Source organism: Pinus tabuliformis, chromosome 4_1 (assembly GCF_031772625.1).
Source record: "Pinus tabuliformis cultivar Carrire ecotype Pingquan chromosome 4_1, CPIR1, whole genome shotgun sequence".
In the NCBI taxonomy this organism is placed as follows: Eukaryota; Viridiplantae; Streptophyta; class Pinopsida; order Pinales; family Pinaceae; genus Pinus; species Pinus tabuliformis.
The window spans coordinates 535,945,001-535,957,752 of NC_142303.1; the positions used below are offsets into that span (position 1 = coordinate 535,945,001).

The following is a 12,752-nucleotide window of genomic DNA, read 5'->3' on the forward strand; positions in this document are numbered from 1 at the left end:
GGAGCAAATTCAATGTTCCCTAAGTGTAATATAGCTGCCAACCAATCCAGCACGTCACCCCTCTTGTTTCTTTATCTATTTGAGTGGTTTGCTAATCTGCTGAGTGGTGTGTGTTATGTCATATTCTAGTGTGATAACTGTTGTGGTTTGACTTCTGATTTAAGGATCCTGTGTGTATAATTTTTATGCTTTGTCTCTAAGATTTACAGAACTCAACTAAATTTGTTTCATATTTAATTCTGGAAATCGGATGGTTGTCCGTGTGGTAAATCTTTATGGGAAGCATTATATACTTCTTTGTGTGAACACTGATCAGAAGTTATAATAATATTCTTTCATATGCTCTGAGGTGACTCACTCTTTCAACACTTTGTTTTTGAGCTTTGGTTTAGGGTTTCAATGTTGTTATCAATAGGTAATGTTTTGATGAAGTGTTGGTATAGAGGGGTTTACGTTGTTCTTTATCTTGGCAGTCATATTTCGAACTTCAGTATCAGAGCTGCGCAGTGGATGCTACCGGACATAAGGAGTCTCCGTAGCTTAGCAGACATTTGCGGTTCCAAAGGTGCGCACAATCACTTCGTGTTCTATAATCATTTTCATTGTTCAACTTGTTATTATGGTTCTCTGGTTGTAACTGCATTGCATCAGTAAACATAATATTGCATCGAACACTTAGTCGTCATCATGTCTTCTATGTCTGATAAACACAAGTTGCAATTAGTATTGCAAAAGCATCACTTATTTCGTGTGGACAATTTCTCATATCTAATTGGAGACTGCCTATTCGATAGTTTAGAACTTTTGCTAGATTTCCGATACACATCAGTGGAGCTAAGGAAAGGAACAATAGAATATTTTAGAGCCTGTCTCAAAAAACAAGATAGTGAGGCAATTTTGTCTTATGAACATGAACTGCATGAAGCTTCACTTAGAGAAATGCATAACATTAGCAACCGTGAAGTCTATTTAGACAAAATGGCTAAATCTGCCTCAAACAATATACCCCTAGCATCTAGAGGTCTGTGGGGAGATATTTTCTGCGTCCATTGGCTGTCAAACTGGTTGAAAATTCCAATTAGGCTTTGGTCCAAAACAAAGATGCGAGTGTATTTGCACTTCAATTCAAGTATTACAACGAATACTTGTGACATACTGTTCCATGACGAGGACCCTTTGAATGGGCACTTCGAGCCTTTGGTTCATAAGCAGCCTACAATTCGTTCTACCTTCCAACAACAAGCCGATACCTCAAAGAACAATATCGAACCACAGCCTGAGACAAAATGTCAATCAATCAAAGCTAAATTACACGCACCTTGTCACTTAAACAAGCATGTGCTTAAGGACATTGCTCAGAAGAATCAGGAAAGGCAAAACGTAGGCATTCAATACAACAGAAGTACAATGGAACAACAAGTAGTTCTATACAACATAGAAGATGTTTGTGACACACCTATGTCTGATAAACACAAGTTGCAATTGGTATTGCAAAAGCATGACTTATTTCGTGTGGACAATTTCTCATATCTAATTGGAGACTGTTTATTCGATAGTTTAGAACTTTTGCTAGATTTCCGATACACATCAGTGGAGCTAAGGAAAGGAACAATAGAATATTTTAGAAACTGTCTCAAAAAACAAGATAGTGAGGCAATTTGGTCTTATGAACATGAACTGCATGAAGCCTCACTCAAAGAAATGCATAACATTAGAAACCGTGAAATCTATTTAGACAAAATGGCTAAATCTGCCTCAAACAATATACCCCCAGCATCTAGAGGTCTATGGGGAGATATTTTCTGCATCCATTGGCTGTCAAACTGGTTGAAAATTCCAATTAGGGTTTGGTCCAAAACAAAGATGAGACTGTATTTGCACTTCAATTCAGGTATTACAACAAATACTTGTGACATACTGTTCCATGACGAAGATCCTTTGAATGGGCACTTCGAGCCTTTGGTTCATAGGCAGCCTACAATTGGTTGTACCTCCCAACAACAAGCCGATACCTCAAAGAAACCTTGTCACTTAAACAAGCATGTGCTTAAGGGGATTGCTCATGAAAATCCGAAAAGGCAAAACATAGGCATTCAATATAACAGAAGTACAATGGAACAACAAGTAATTCTAAACAACACAGAAGATATTTGTGACACACTGCACACAAAAGATGTTAGTGACACACGGGGGTTCCGGTCACTTAGAAACTTGAAAGAACATATTAGAACCAACAGACGAACAGAAGTTGTAACTTCTTGTCGATCAGACAAACAATCAAAAAGTCTATCTTTAAGCAATTGTCGATCAGACAAACAATCAAAAAGTCTATCTTTGCGTTTGCTTAAAGGCATCATTCGGGGAAAATTGAAAACACAGAAAATAAGACTTGCCTTCAACACAACAATAATGAAACAAGAAATAGTCATAGAAAACATGGACTACAGCCCATGTTCAGGAAGATCAACGGATCTATCAGCGCGATCAACGAACCAAGTAAAATTCGAGACACTGAGAATTCGATCACTTAGAAACTTGGAAAAACAGATTAGAAACAACGCACAAACGGGAATTGTAATCGCTTGTTCATTAGGCAAAGAGACAAAAAGCTTATCTTTGCATTTGCTTAAAGGCATTATCCGGACAAAATCGAAAACGGAGAAAATAAGACTTGCGTTCAACACAGCAACAATGAAACAAGAAATAGTCATAGAAAACATGGACTACAATCGATTTGCAACAACATCAAAGGATCGTTCAGCACAATCAAAGAAACCAGGAGAATCCAACCTCTCGATTCAATCAAGATCAATGAACAAATTACCAGAATTATCAGAATTTGATCAAGTATATCAAAGGCAAGTAAGTGACACACCTATTTTCAATTGTTCATCATGTGAAACAACTTTTTTCAAAAGAGACATCTGCTTTGTGAAACAAGAATGTCAAGCAAAACAAAATAAGATTAGGAAACTATCAACTAGTTTCGAGAATGTTAAATCTCGTGTTGAAAATTGCTACATTTGTAAACATTGCAAAAAAGCAATTGAACATGAAACAATTGCTAAATATGCAGTCCCTGAACACATAAGAAGAAACAATGGCACTAGAACACTGAGAGATCTCACTGAACTAGAGGAAAGACTAGTCGCATTAAGATTGCCCTTCTTGCAAATAAAAGAAATGGGCCATCGACATAAGAAGTCGCAACTGGGCTTAACTGGAGGAGTCATCAATGTCCCTACTAACATTTCCAGAATCCAATCTGCATTGCCTCGAACTATAAAAGACACTGACACGGTTGCCGTTGTTCTCAAAAAGAGTTTAAGATTCAAAAGTGCTTATGCATTTGGTCGAGTTCGAGTTCACAAAGTGATGAAAGCACTAAAACAATTATGCAAAAGGATGCTTTACAAGCTCGAGAACGCTACCATAAATGACAATTGGAAAGAGACATTCCTACAGAACCAAGAAGCTTATGAAAGTTCAAGTGACACTGAAGATAGCGAACACGATAACCAGGACAACGATGAACCAACGACAAAAACATTGGTCCATGGATTCATTGATGCACACACCGTCCATGACCTTGTAAATAAACAAATTAACATTGCACCTGCTGCTGGATACATGCCATTAGGAATCTTCAAAGATAAGTACTCAGAAGAAATGAGTTTCCCATCGCTTTTCTATGGCAACAAACGCCCAGCTGACATCTCCAAAAACTTTACATATCAAAAGATTTGCCACTGGGAAGTGCTGCATAAAAGCCACGATTTTGCTTATCATACTACAAACCTGTTCTATAAAGCAATTTGCATTATCATAAATCAGGTGTTGAATACAATGTGGATTAGAATTAGAAAGGGGCAGTTGAAAGGTAGAAAACTAGTTGCAAAAGACGTTAAGTCAAAACCAAACCTAGATCGTATTTTAAATTCTGACATTGGGTACATGGACCTAAAAACAATTCGTACCTCACCTGACTACCACCAGCAAATACGGAACAAACTCTATGCAATGATACGACAACTAGGGCCGCCCACTTTCTTTGTTTCGTTTAGTAGTGCGGAGCATCTTTGGGATCCTTTAATGCATGCATTGAGACACATAAAACAAAACACTAGAAGACCAAACACAGGCGAACTTGATGAAAATGAACCTAGCTCATTAATAAGAAATGACCCTGTTACTTGTGTACGTTACTATAGATCTAGGAGGGATGCATTACATCAATTGATATCTCATGATCACAAGTATTATGGAGAGCTCACTGACCACTTCTATGTAACTGAATTCCAAAACCGGGGCAGTGAACATGAACATGGCTTACTATGGATAAAATCTGCACCAATCTATGGTCAAAATACAAATATTGAAGTCGAAGAATTCGTTGACAATTACTTGTCAACTAATTCACTATTACTTGCAAGTGAACTTAGAGTTCTACAACACCATTGTCACACAAAAAGTTGTAGTAAGCGTGCAAATTCTAATTGCAAATTTAATTTCCTAGTACCACCAATGAAAGTAACAAAAATACTTGAGCCTCTTGAATTCGATAGTGATAAAACAAAAGCACATGCAAAGCTAATCTTTGAAGCAATAAACAACACAAGATACAGTGAAAATGATACATTTGATAGCTTTTTAGCCAACCTTGGACTAGTACACAATGAATACATACATGCTATCCAATGTACACTAAAGCGAACAACACTCTTATTGCAAAGGAACCCAGTTGACACCTGGACAAACAACTTCGCTAAACATATTCCAGGAATTTGGATTGCAAACACTGATTCCCAATTTGTACTTGATTCATATGCAGCTGCAATGTATTGCAGTTCTTATATGACCAAAGAAGATAAAACACTGACAAGAACATTTAAAAACATACGCGACAATCATGTGAAAACAAAATCTGATATCCTAGATACCATTAGTTCTTTGGGGAAAGCTTTGGTCAACTTGCAACAAATGTCTGCACAACAAGCAGTGCATATTGTGTTATCGCTCCCACTAAACTCTAGTTCACGGAAATGTGTATTTATTAACACATCTCCTGTCGATGATCGTGCATTTGTTCTTAAAAGACAAAAAGATCTGCAGAAGGAAGCAGATGACTCAGAAGACATAATGTGCCCATCAATTACTGACTACTATGCTCTCCGACCTACTGCTATTGAACATGTCTGCTTAGCAGAATTTGCATCTAGCTATACAAAGAAAGGACAAGAACGCAGAAAACCAAGTAGACCATGTGTCATTCGATCTGTTAGATATAACAAATACAAGGACATTGAAAATCACTGTAGAGAGCAATTGATGTTATACTATCCTTATCGAGGAAGTGAAACTGATTTGACATAGATAGTTTGAAATCAAATGAAATAGAAACTATAACATTTAACAAATCGATAGATGACAAATATGAAAACTACGACTTCCAAAATGACTTGGGACATTTGCAAGATAGCAAAAAGTTTGCTTTACCATCTACAAGGCCATATGAAATCGTGAAACAACCACGTATACTTGAAGACGTAGAGTACTATGAATTAATGCGACAATTAAACACTGAACAAGCAAGCATAGTTACTGATGTTATAACAAGGAAATTGTACAGACCAGACGAGCTAATCTACCTATTATTAACAGGAGGTGCAGGAACAGGCAAGACACACACAGCCAAGGCAATCTTCCAATCCTTAGTACGCATACACAATGTGGCATTGCCTTATAACCCATCACAACTAATAGGAATAATCGCTGCATACACGGGCAAAGCTGCCTTCAATGCTGGTGGTGTCACATTGCATTCTGCATTCTATTTGCCCTTTAACAAAGCAGATTGCCCCTCACTAAACAATGAAAAATTGGACACATTATCAAAGCATTTCCAACAATTGTGTGTCCTCCTCATAAATGAGGCATCGCTCGTTGGTGCAACAACACTATATCAAATTGATAAGCGCCTGCGACAAATCTTACACACACCAACTTCATACTTTGGCAATGTTGACACGATATTCTCCGGCGATCTTTACCAGGCAAACCGAGTCAGAGACTCCCTGATCTTTGAAAACCCAAAAATCAACAAAAACACAATTCCATATGCCTTCTGGCCAGAGAAAATAAAATCTTATCAACTGCACACAGCCATGCGCCAAAAAGACCCATTGTTCATTGATGTACTAAATAGGATGAGATTAAACATGCAAACAGATGAAGATATCGCTTATGTAAACAACAACTGCTATAGGGTCCCACCTTCAAGCCCAGTCTTCCCACACATTTTCTATCGCAACAAAGATGTCCATATTCACAATGTGAAAATGCTTTCCCTAACAAAGGGGGAACAAATAATGCTCATTGCAATTGACAACTACGAGCTTCCTGGGTCGAGTTATTTTGCTTTTGATAAAACAATCTCACTGCCATCAACAATTACAGTTAAATAGAACATGCTAGTTGAACTATATGCAGGAAATTACAATACAAATGATGGATTAGTAAATGGTGCTGAAGGGATTTTCAAATCCTATTCATCTAATAACAACAGGCCTGACATTGTCTGGATAGAATTTTCAGACCCAGAAATTGGGAAACAACAAAGAAGCAACTTCAAACAACTATACGACATAAATATAATGCCAAATTGGACACCAATCTTTCGAATAGCAAAATCGCTAGCAATGTCTCGGAACAAATTACAAATTACAATTCGAAAACAATTTCCCATCCAATTAGCCTGTGCCCGGACAATACACCGGACACAAGGGTTGACATTGGATCAGCTTGCATTTGACCCAACTGGTGTGACAAAACATGGTCTAGTCTACACTGCATTATCACGTGTTCGAACTATTGACTCACTATACTTGATTAACAAATTGACACAACAAAACTTCCATGTCAAAAACAAAATAATCAATGAGATGGCACGGCTAGAAACAACTGGTGCATGGAAACTAGAATTCGCAAAGAAGAAATCTGTTAACAAGGATGTTTTATCGATTGCAAGCCTGAACACACGTAGTCTACGTGCACATCTTAGTGACGTGATTCATCACAGTGACTTAATGGACAACATGATTCTATGTTTTCAAGAAACTCATTTGTACACTCCACCAGTAGTCAAAGAATTCTTATCATTCAATTTTGCGGCTGCACATTGTACACATGGAATTCTTACTTGCATAAACAAAAAAATACCTATTAGAGCAAGAAAGACATTTTGCAAAAACAAAACAGAGCTTACCCTAATTGACATGTACTTCCAACGACCAATTTGTTTAATGAACATTTATGCAGCACCATTTGAACAAGTATCCACAATAATGCAAATAATTCAGGAAGCAAAGTCGCAAACTACATATACTGACTGTGTTTTTTTAGTTATTGGTGATTTGAACATTGACATACAACAAGAAACAGCTCGTAGCAAACTCTTTGTACAATTTATGGAAATGGAAAACTTACATGAAATAACAAGCAAACTATCTCCGCACCGAAACACAGTAATAGACCATATCTGGACAACTTTGCCTATGAAACAGTGTGAGATAAATGTAACATGGGCTTATTGGTCTGATCACAGCATATTCTATGCGCTATTACAGCTCTAGTGACCCTTGGAACAAATCAATTTTAGCCTGTAGCAAAATCAAAGTAGCATTGATACACAAGTTTCTCTACAATTTGCTAAACTTCTTATTCAAGGAAACTTCATATTTCCCTGTTCAAACAAACGCTGTGTTACCCGAGCAATATCAATCTCCAATGGCCATACTGAAAGTCTATTTCTTGTAGCTCCCTTGCAACACTCTGCGTTAACTGATCTAGGTATGTAACACATAGAATAACGTTATGCACAGATTTATTATTACATGGAACACATTTTGCTTGTAGACCTAATAGAATACATATTTATTATTACATGGAACAAGTTTTGCTTGTAGACCTCATAGCTTGTACTCGTGTTGTACAGATAACTAATAAGAAAACACAGCACGAAGAAGTAACTCCTCCAGAGCCTTGCTGCTTTTCAGATCAGAGATTGGTAAACAGATAATTAATATGAAAAGACAGCACGAAGAAATACCTGCTCCAGAGACATGCTCCCTCTCTGAGACTTGTGACGTCTCAGAAACTGCTAAAAAGTAACTAAAAAACCTTCAAATCTATTCTTACAAGTTTTGTAGTACAAACACAATGTTAATTCAGATTCTTCAATATTGTTCTACAAGCAGAAACAGGAAAGTACATCAAGTTTTGTAGTACAAACATAATGTTAATTCAGATTCTTTAATATTGTTCTACAGGCAGAAACAGGAAAGTACTTCTGAGATAGCAGCCAAGCATCAACTTTGTAGAACAATCACAATACAGGAGTTAAAAGGGCTGAAAATGGGAACAACTTTTCACGGCCAGGTTCTAGTGATATACAAAACACTGGTCGACAAAGCCCACGGAATTGAATTGTTACGTGCTGACCTGGTGGACAGCAAAGGGCATATGACAATTACGCTAAATGTGCCACACAGCCTCATTGCTGCTACTGAAGCGAAGCTTCTAGTTGGCCAGGGAATCTGTGTTACAGATTTCAAGGTCTCTGCTAAGACAGTCTACGACCATGGAGACTGTCCGTGTATACTTGTTTTGCATGGGAAGAGCATATTGGAACCAATTCCACCTATCTGTATGGAATACAGATTTGTTCCCACGACAACTATTAACCAGCTCACCCGCACAACAGCTGAGTTTGCAATCGGCACAGTTGCCGGTCTTGTAACAACAGCGAAAGAAATAGCTGGTCAATATGTCCTAACTATCAAGGACGGCCCAGCTGAAAAAGACAAAGCCACGGTATATACGAATTCAACCATTTATTCTTTTTAACATTTAAATCATCTATACATTTTAAGTAACCGTTCACTTAAAAGCAATTACATTTAACACTAGTACATTTTGCAACGCAGGTCTATCTTTTCAATACATTTAAGCCAATTTTCAAATCCATCCAACAACAAATTTCGAAACAAGAAGCACCAATGGTCCTGTTTCGAAATGTTGCCCGAGGCAAAGAACGTGGCTCATTACGGACATGCAAATCTACATTCATTACACCCGTTACTTCAGACAGGGTACTTGGAGACCTGAGAAAACTACTTGCCTCAACAACAAAGGTCCTCTCATACTCCACAAAATATATATTATAAATCTTTATTTCCTCTTCTCCTAAATCACGCACGTTCATTTAACATCCTTTTAGCATTTTTATTACAATATCTAATGCTAGGCTTGTACTGAAACATGGACCAGGTTAAAGGTATGCTGACTATAGCAGACATACACGCAGAACCCTTTGTTATAATCTGTAACAATTGCTCTCTGCCCGCCGATACATTTGGAACAGTTATCATGGACCAACTTAACTGTTCTACATGCAAACAGCTAACTACATATCGACGCAGTTTGCAATTAAATTGCACAATCCAAACAGAGGGAAATGTTCAATACAAATGCATCCTAAAGGACAGTTTACTGCTCGAACTGTGTCCATCCTTAACAGGACTGACGTATGAAAAATATCTCGAAGACGTTGGTGACGTTACATACAGTTTGCGAGATTTCCATGTACACAGCAACTTCCTGTTGGATAGTTCGGATGTCATTGTCCGGACAGATTGACACATTTTATCCTCTGTAGGGTGTCACTTTCTCTGGTCTACGAGTTCATATTTGCTGGAAGCTTGGAATACCATCTTCATAGAATTGTTATATCTGTCTTTATTATTATTTGAACATAAGAACTCTTCCTCTGGGCATTTTAGTTTCTGTTGGGCTGAAAATAAACAACTCTGATGAATGTTTTGATGCTTCGGATTACCATCTTCTTGCTACTGTTATACCTGTAGTTACTCTTCCTTTGGGCATTTACTTTCTACTGGAATGAAAAGAAAGAAAGCTCCTTATTGTTTAACGGCAGAAGTTTGTCATGCCATTGGCAACTCAATGTTTTGAACTCTTGTATCAGTTGAATTCACTTAATATCCACTTGAAACATTTTTTGTACTACTCTTTGATCTGAATGACTATGCTGACTGCTTTCTAACAAATATTTTGGAGAAGCCTGATTCTTCCTGCAAAACTCATGGACTGGCTACAGGTGGTGAATGAAGAATTACATTGTCATTGAGTCATAACTATGTGTCCTGAATTTAAAATGATAATAAAGTTGTTATGATTCTTTTCTTCTGATGCTTAGATCCAGAGCTGACTACTTTGCTTTAAACGTGATATAAAAATAGCTTCAGGTCAACAGGAGTAAAGAACTTTATTGATTTATTTTTTGTAAATCATCTAAGCAGAAATATGTTGCTGTTTTCAGATATGCAATAGAGGCAAATGCCATATAATAACTGATGTTGGCTTCTAAATTGACCAATGGCCTCAGGGCCGCATTGGTCAAGCATTTACTGATTTTTACTTAAGACAAATCTAACTATATTTCAGTCTCATTCTGTCTGAATGACTACTTAGATCCAGAGCTGACTACTTTGCTTTAAACGTGATATAAAAATAGCTTCAGGTCAACAGGAGTAAAGAACTTTATTGATTTATTTTTTGTAAATCATCTAAGCAGAAATATGTTGGTGTTTTCAGATATGCAATAAAGGCAAATGCCATATAATAACTGATGTTGGCTTCTAAATTGACCAATGGCCTCAGGGCCGCATTGGTCAAGCATTTACTGATTTTTACTTAAGACAAATCTAACTATATTGTGTCAAAATTAGCTCACCGTAAAAACTGAAACGAATACTCATGGACTGGCTACAGGTGGTGAATGAAGAATTTGCTATTGCTGAGGCCCTCATGACCACTGTTCATGCAACAACAGGTAGGCATGGGCCTCTTTGTTTTAAGTCCTGAATTTAAAATGATAATAAAGTTGTTATGATTCTTTTCTTCTGATGCTTAGATCCAGAGCTGACTACTTTGCTTTAAACGTGATATAAAAATAGCTTCAGGTCAACAGGAGTAAAGAACTTTATTGATTTATTTCTTGTAAATCATCTAAGCAGAAATATGTTGGTGTTTTCAGATATGCAATAAAGGCAAATGCCATATAATAACTGATGTTGGCTTCTAAATTGACCAATGGCCTCAGGGCCGCATTGGTCAAGCATTTACTGATTTTTACTTAAGACAAATCTAACTATATTTCAGTCTTATTCTGTCTGATTTATAAAGGGAAAGGCATCTAGATCGAGGAAATACTGATCTGCTAGATCTACGAATCTGTTACCATAATGCAGTTAGTGCTCTCCAATTGCTTCTAGCATGAATGCCAATCTAGATGATACAGAATGGTGCATGCTGAACATCAGGCACTAGATCATCTTGTGTGTTCCTGAGTTGATTAGGTACAAGTATCATGCGGCAATCAAATGGAGGATTTCTTATACTACTTGAAAATCTTCATTCTTGACACATTACAAGCAAAAAGAATGCTATTATTTGGCAGACCTAGGCAAATTAACTATATTGTGTCAAAATTAGCTCACCGTAAAAACTGAAACGAATACTCATGGACTGGCTACAGGTGGTGAATGAAGAATTTGCTATTGCTGAGGCCCTCATGACCACTGTTCATGCAACAACAGGTAGGCATGGGCCTCTTTGTTTTAAGTCCTGAATTTAAAATGATAATAAAGTTGTTATGATTCTTTTCTTCTGATGCTTAGATCCAGAGCTGACTACTTTGCTTTAAACGTGATATAAAAATAGCTTCAGGTCAACAGGAGTAAAGAACTTTATTGATTTATTTCTTGTAAATCATCTAAGCAGAAATATGTTGGTGTTTTCAGATATGCAATAAAGGCAAATGCCATATAATAACTGATGTTTACCATAATGCAGTTAGTGCTCTCCAATTGCTTCTAGCATGAATGCCAATCTAGATGATACAGAATGGTGCATGCTGAACATCAGGCACTAGATCATCTTGTGTGTTCCTGAGTTGATTAGGTACAAGTATCATGCGGCAATCAAATGGAGGATTTCTTATACTACTTGAAAATCTTCATTCTTGACACATTACAAGCAAAAAGAATGCTATTATTTGGCAGACCTAGGCAAATAGTAAGTGGATCACTTCTGTATGCCATCGTAAAGACCATCTATTCTTATGCATGTTCGTATGGGCTTCATATAGAGTTTAGTTTAACAGTTCTTCTTGTTGAAACTTCTGAGAGGATCCCTTTCTCATTATTAATGCTATTTCCTATTCACTGATTTTATTTTGTTTTTGTTTTCTTTCGATGTATGTTTTCTATCATACTTTTTTAAACTTGTTTTGTGTCCTTAGTCAGACACATCCTAATTCATGATTGCTTACAAATGATGTTCAGAATCAGAGGATTTTGTACCGGCTGTTCCAGTTGCTGCTAAAGAGAAACCAAAAAGTGTGTGGGATGAAGAGGCTTTGGTCCTTAGTCACACATCCTAATTCATGATTGCTTCAGTCTTATTCTGTCTGATTTATAAAGGGAAGGCATCTAGATCGAGGAAATACTGATCTGCTAGATCTACGAATCTGTTACCATAATGCAGTTAGTGCTCTCCAATTGCTTCTAGCATGAATGCCAATCTAGATGATACAGAATGGTGCATGCTGAACATCAGGCACTAGATCATCTTGTGTGTTCCTGAGTTGGCAGACCTAGGCAAATTAACTATAT

At 37.1% G+C, this 12,752-nt stretch overlaps 2 protein-coding genes across 3 annotated transcripts; both read left to right on the forward strand.

Annotated features, from left to right (window-relative positions):
* Window positions 1–447: 447 nt before the first annotated feature.
* Window positions 448–9,881, forward strand: LOC149176947 (uncharacterized). Of its 2 annotated transcripts, none has more exons than XM_089420024.1 (5): window positions 448–565; window positions 7,994–8,165; window positions 8,328–8,871; window positions 8,985–9,191; window positions 9,328–9,881. In XM_089420024.1, exons 2-5 carry the CDS (start codon window positions 8,083–8,085, stop codon window positions 9,694–9,696), a joined length of 1,203 nt encoding a protein of 400 aa, XP_089276150.1. In that variant the 5' UTR covers window positions 448–565; window positions 7,994–8,082; the 3' UTR covers window positions 9,697–9,881. The 2 variants fall into 2 exon arrangements, with proteins under 2 accessions (XP_089276150.1, XP_089276151.1); XM_089420025.1 differs by having other exon boundaries at window positions 471–565; window positions 8,055–8,165.
* On the forward strand, window positions 5,565–6,464 carry LOC149176948 (ATP-dependent DNA helicase PIF1-like). Its single transcript, XM_089421615.1, has one exon. It carries the CDS (start codon window positions 5,565–5,567, stop codon window positions 6,462–6,464), a length of 900 nt encoding a protein of 299 aa, XP_089277741.1.
* Window positions 9,882–12,752: the final 2,871 nt, after the last annotated feature.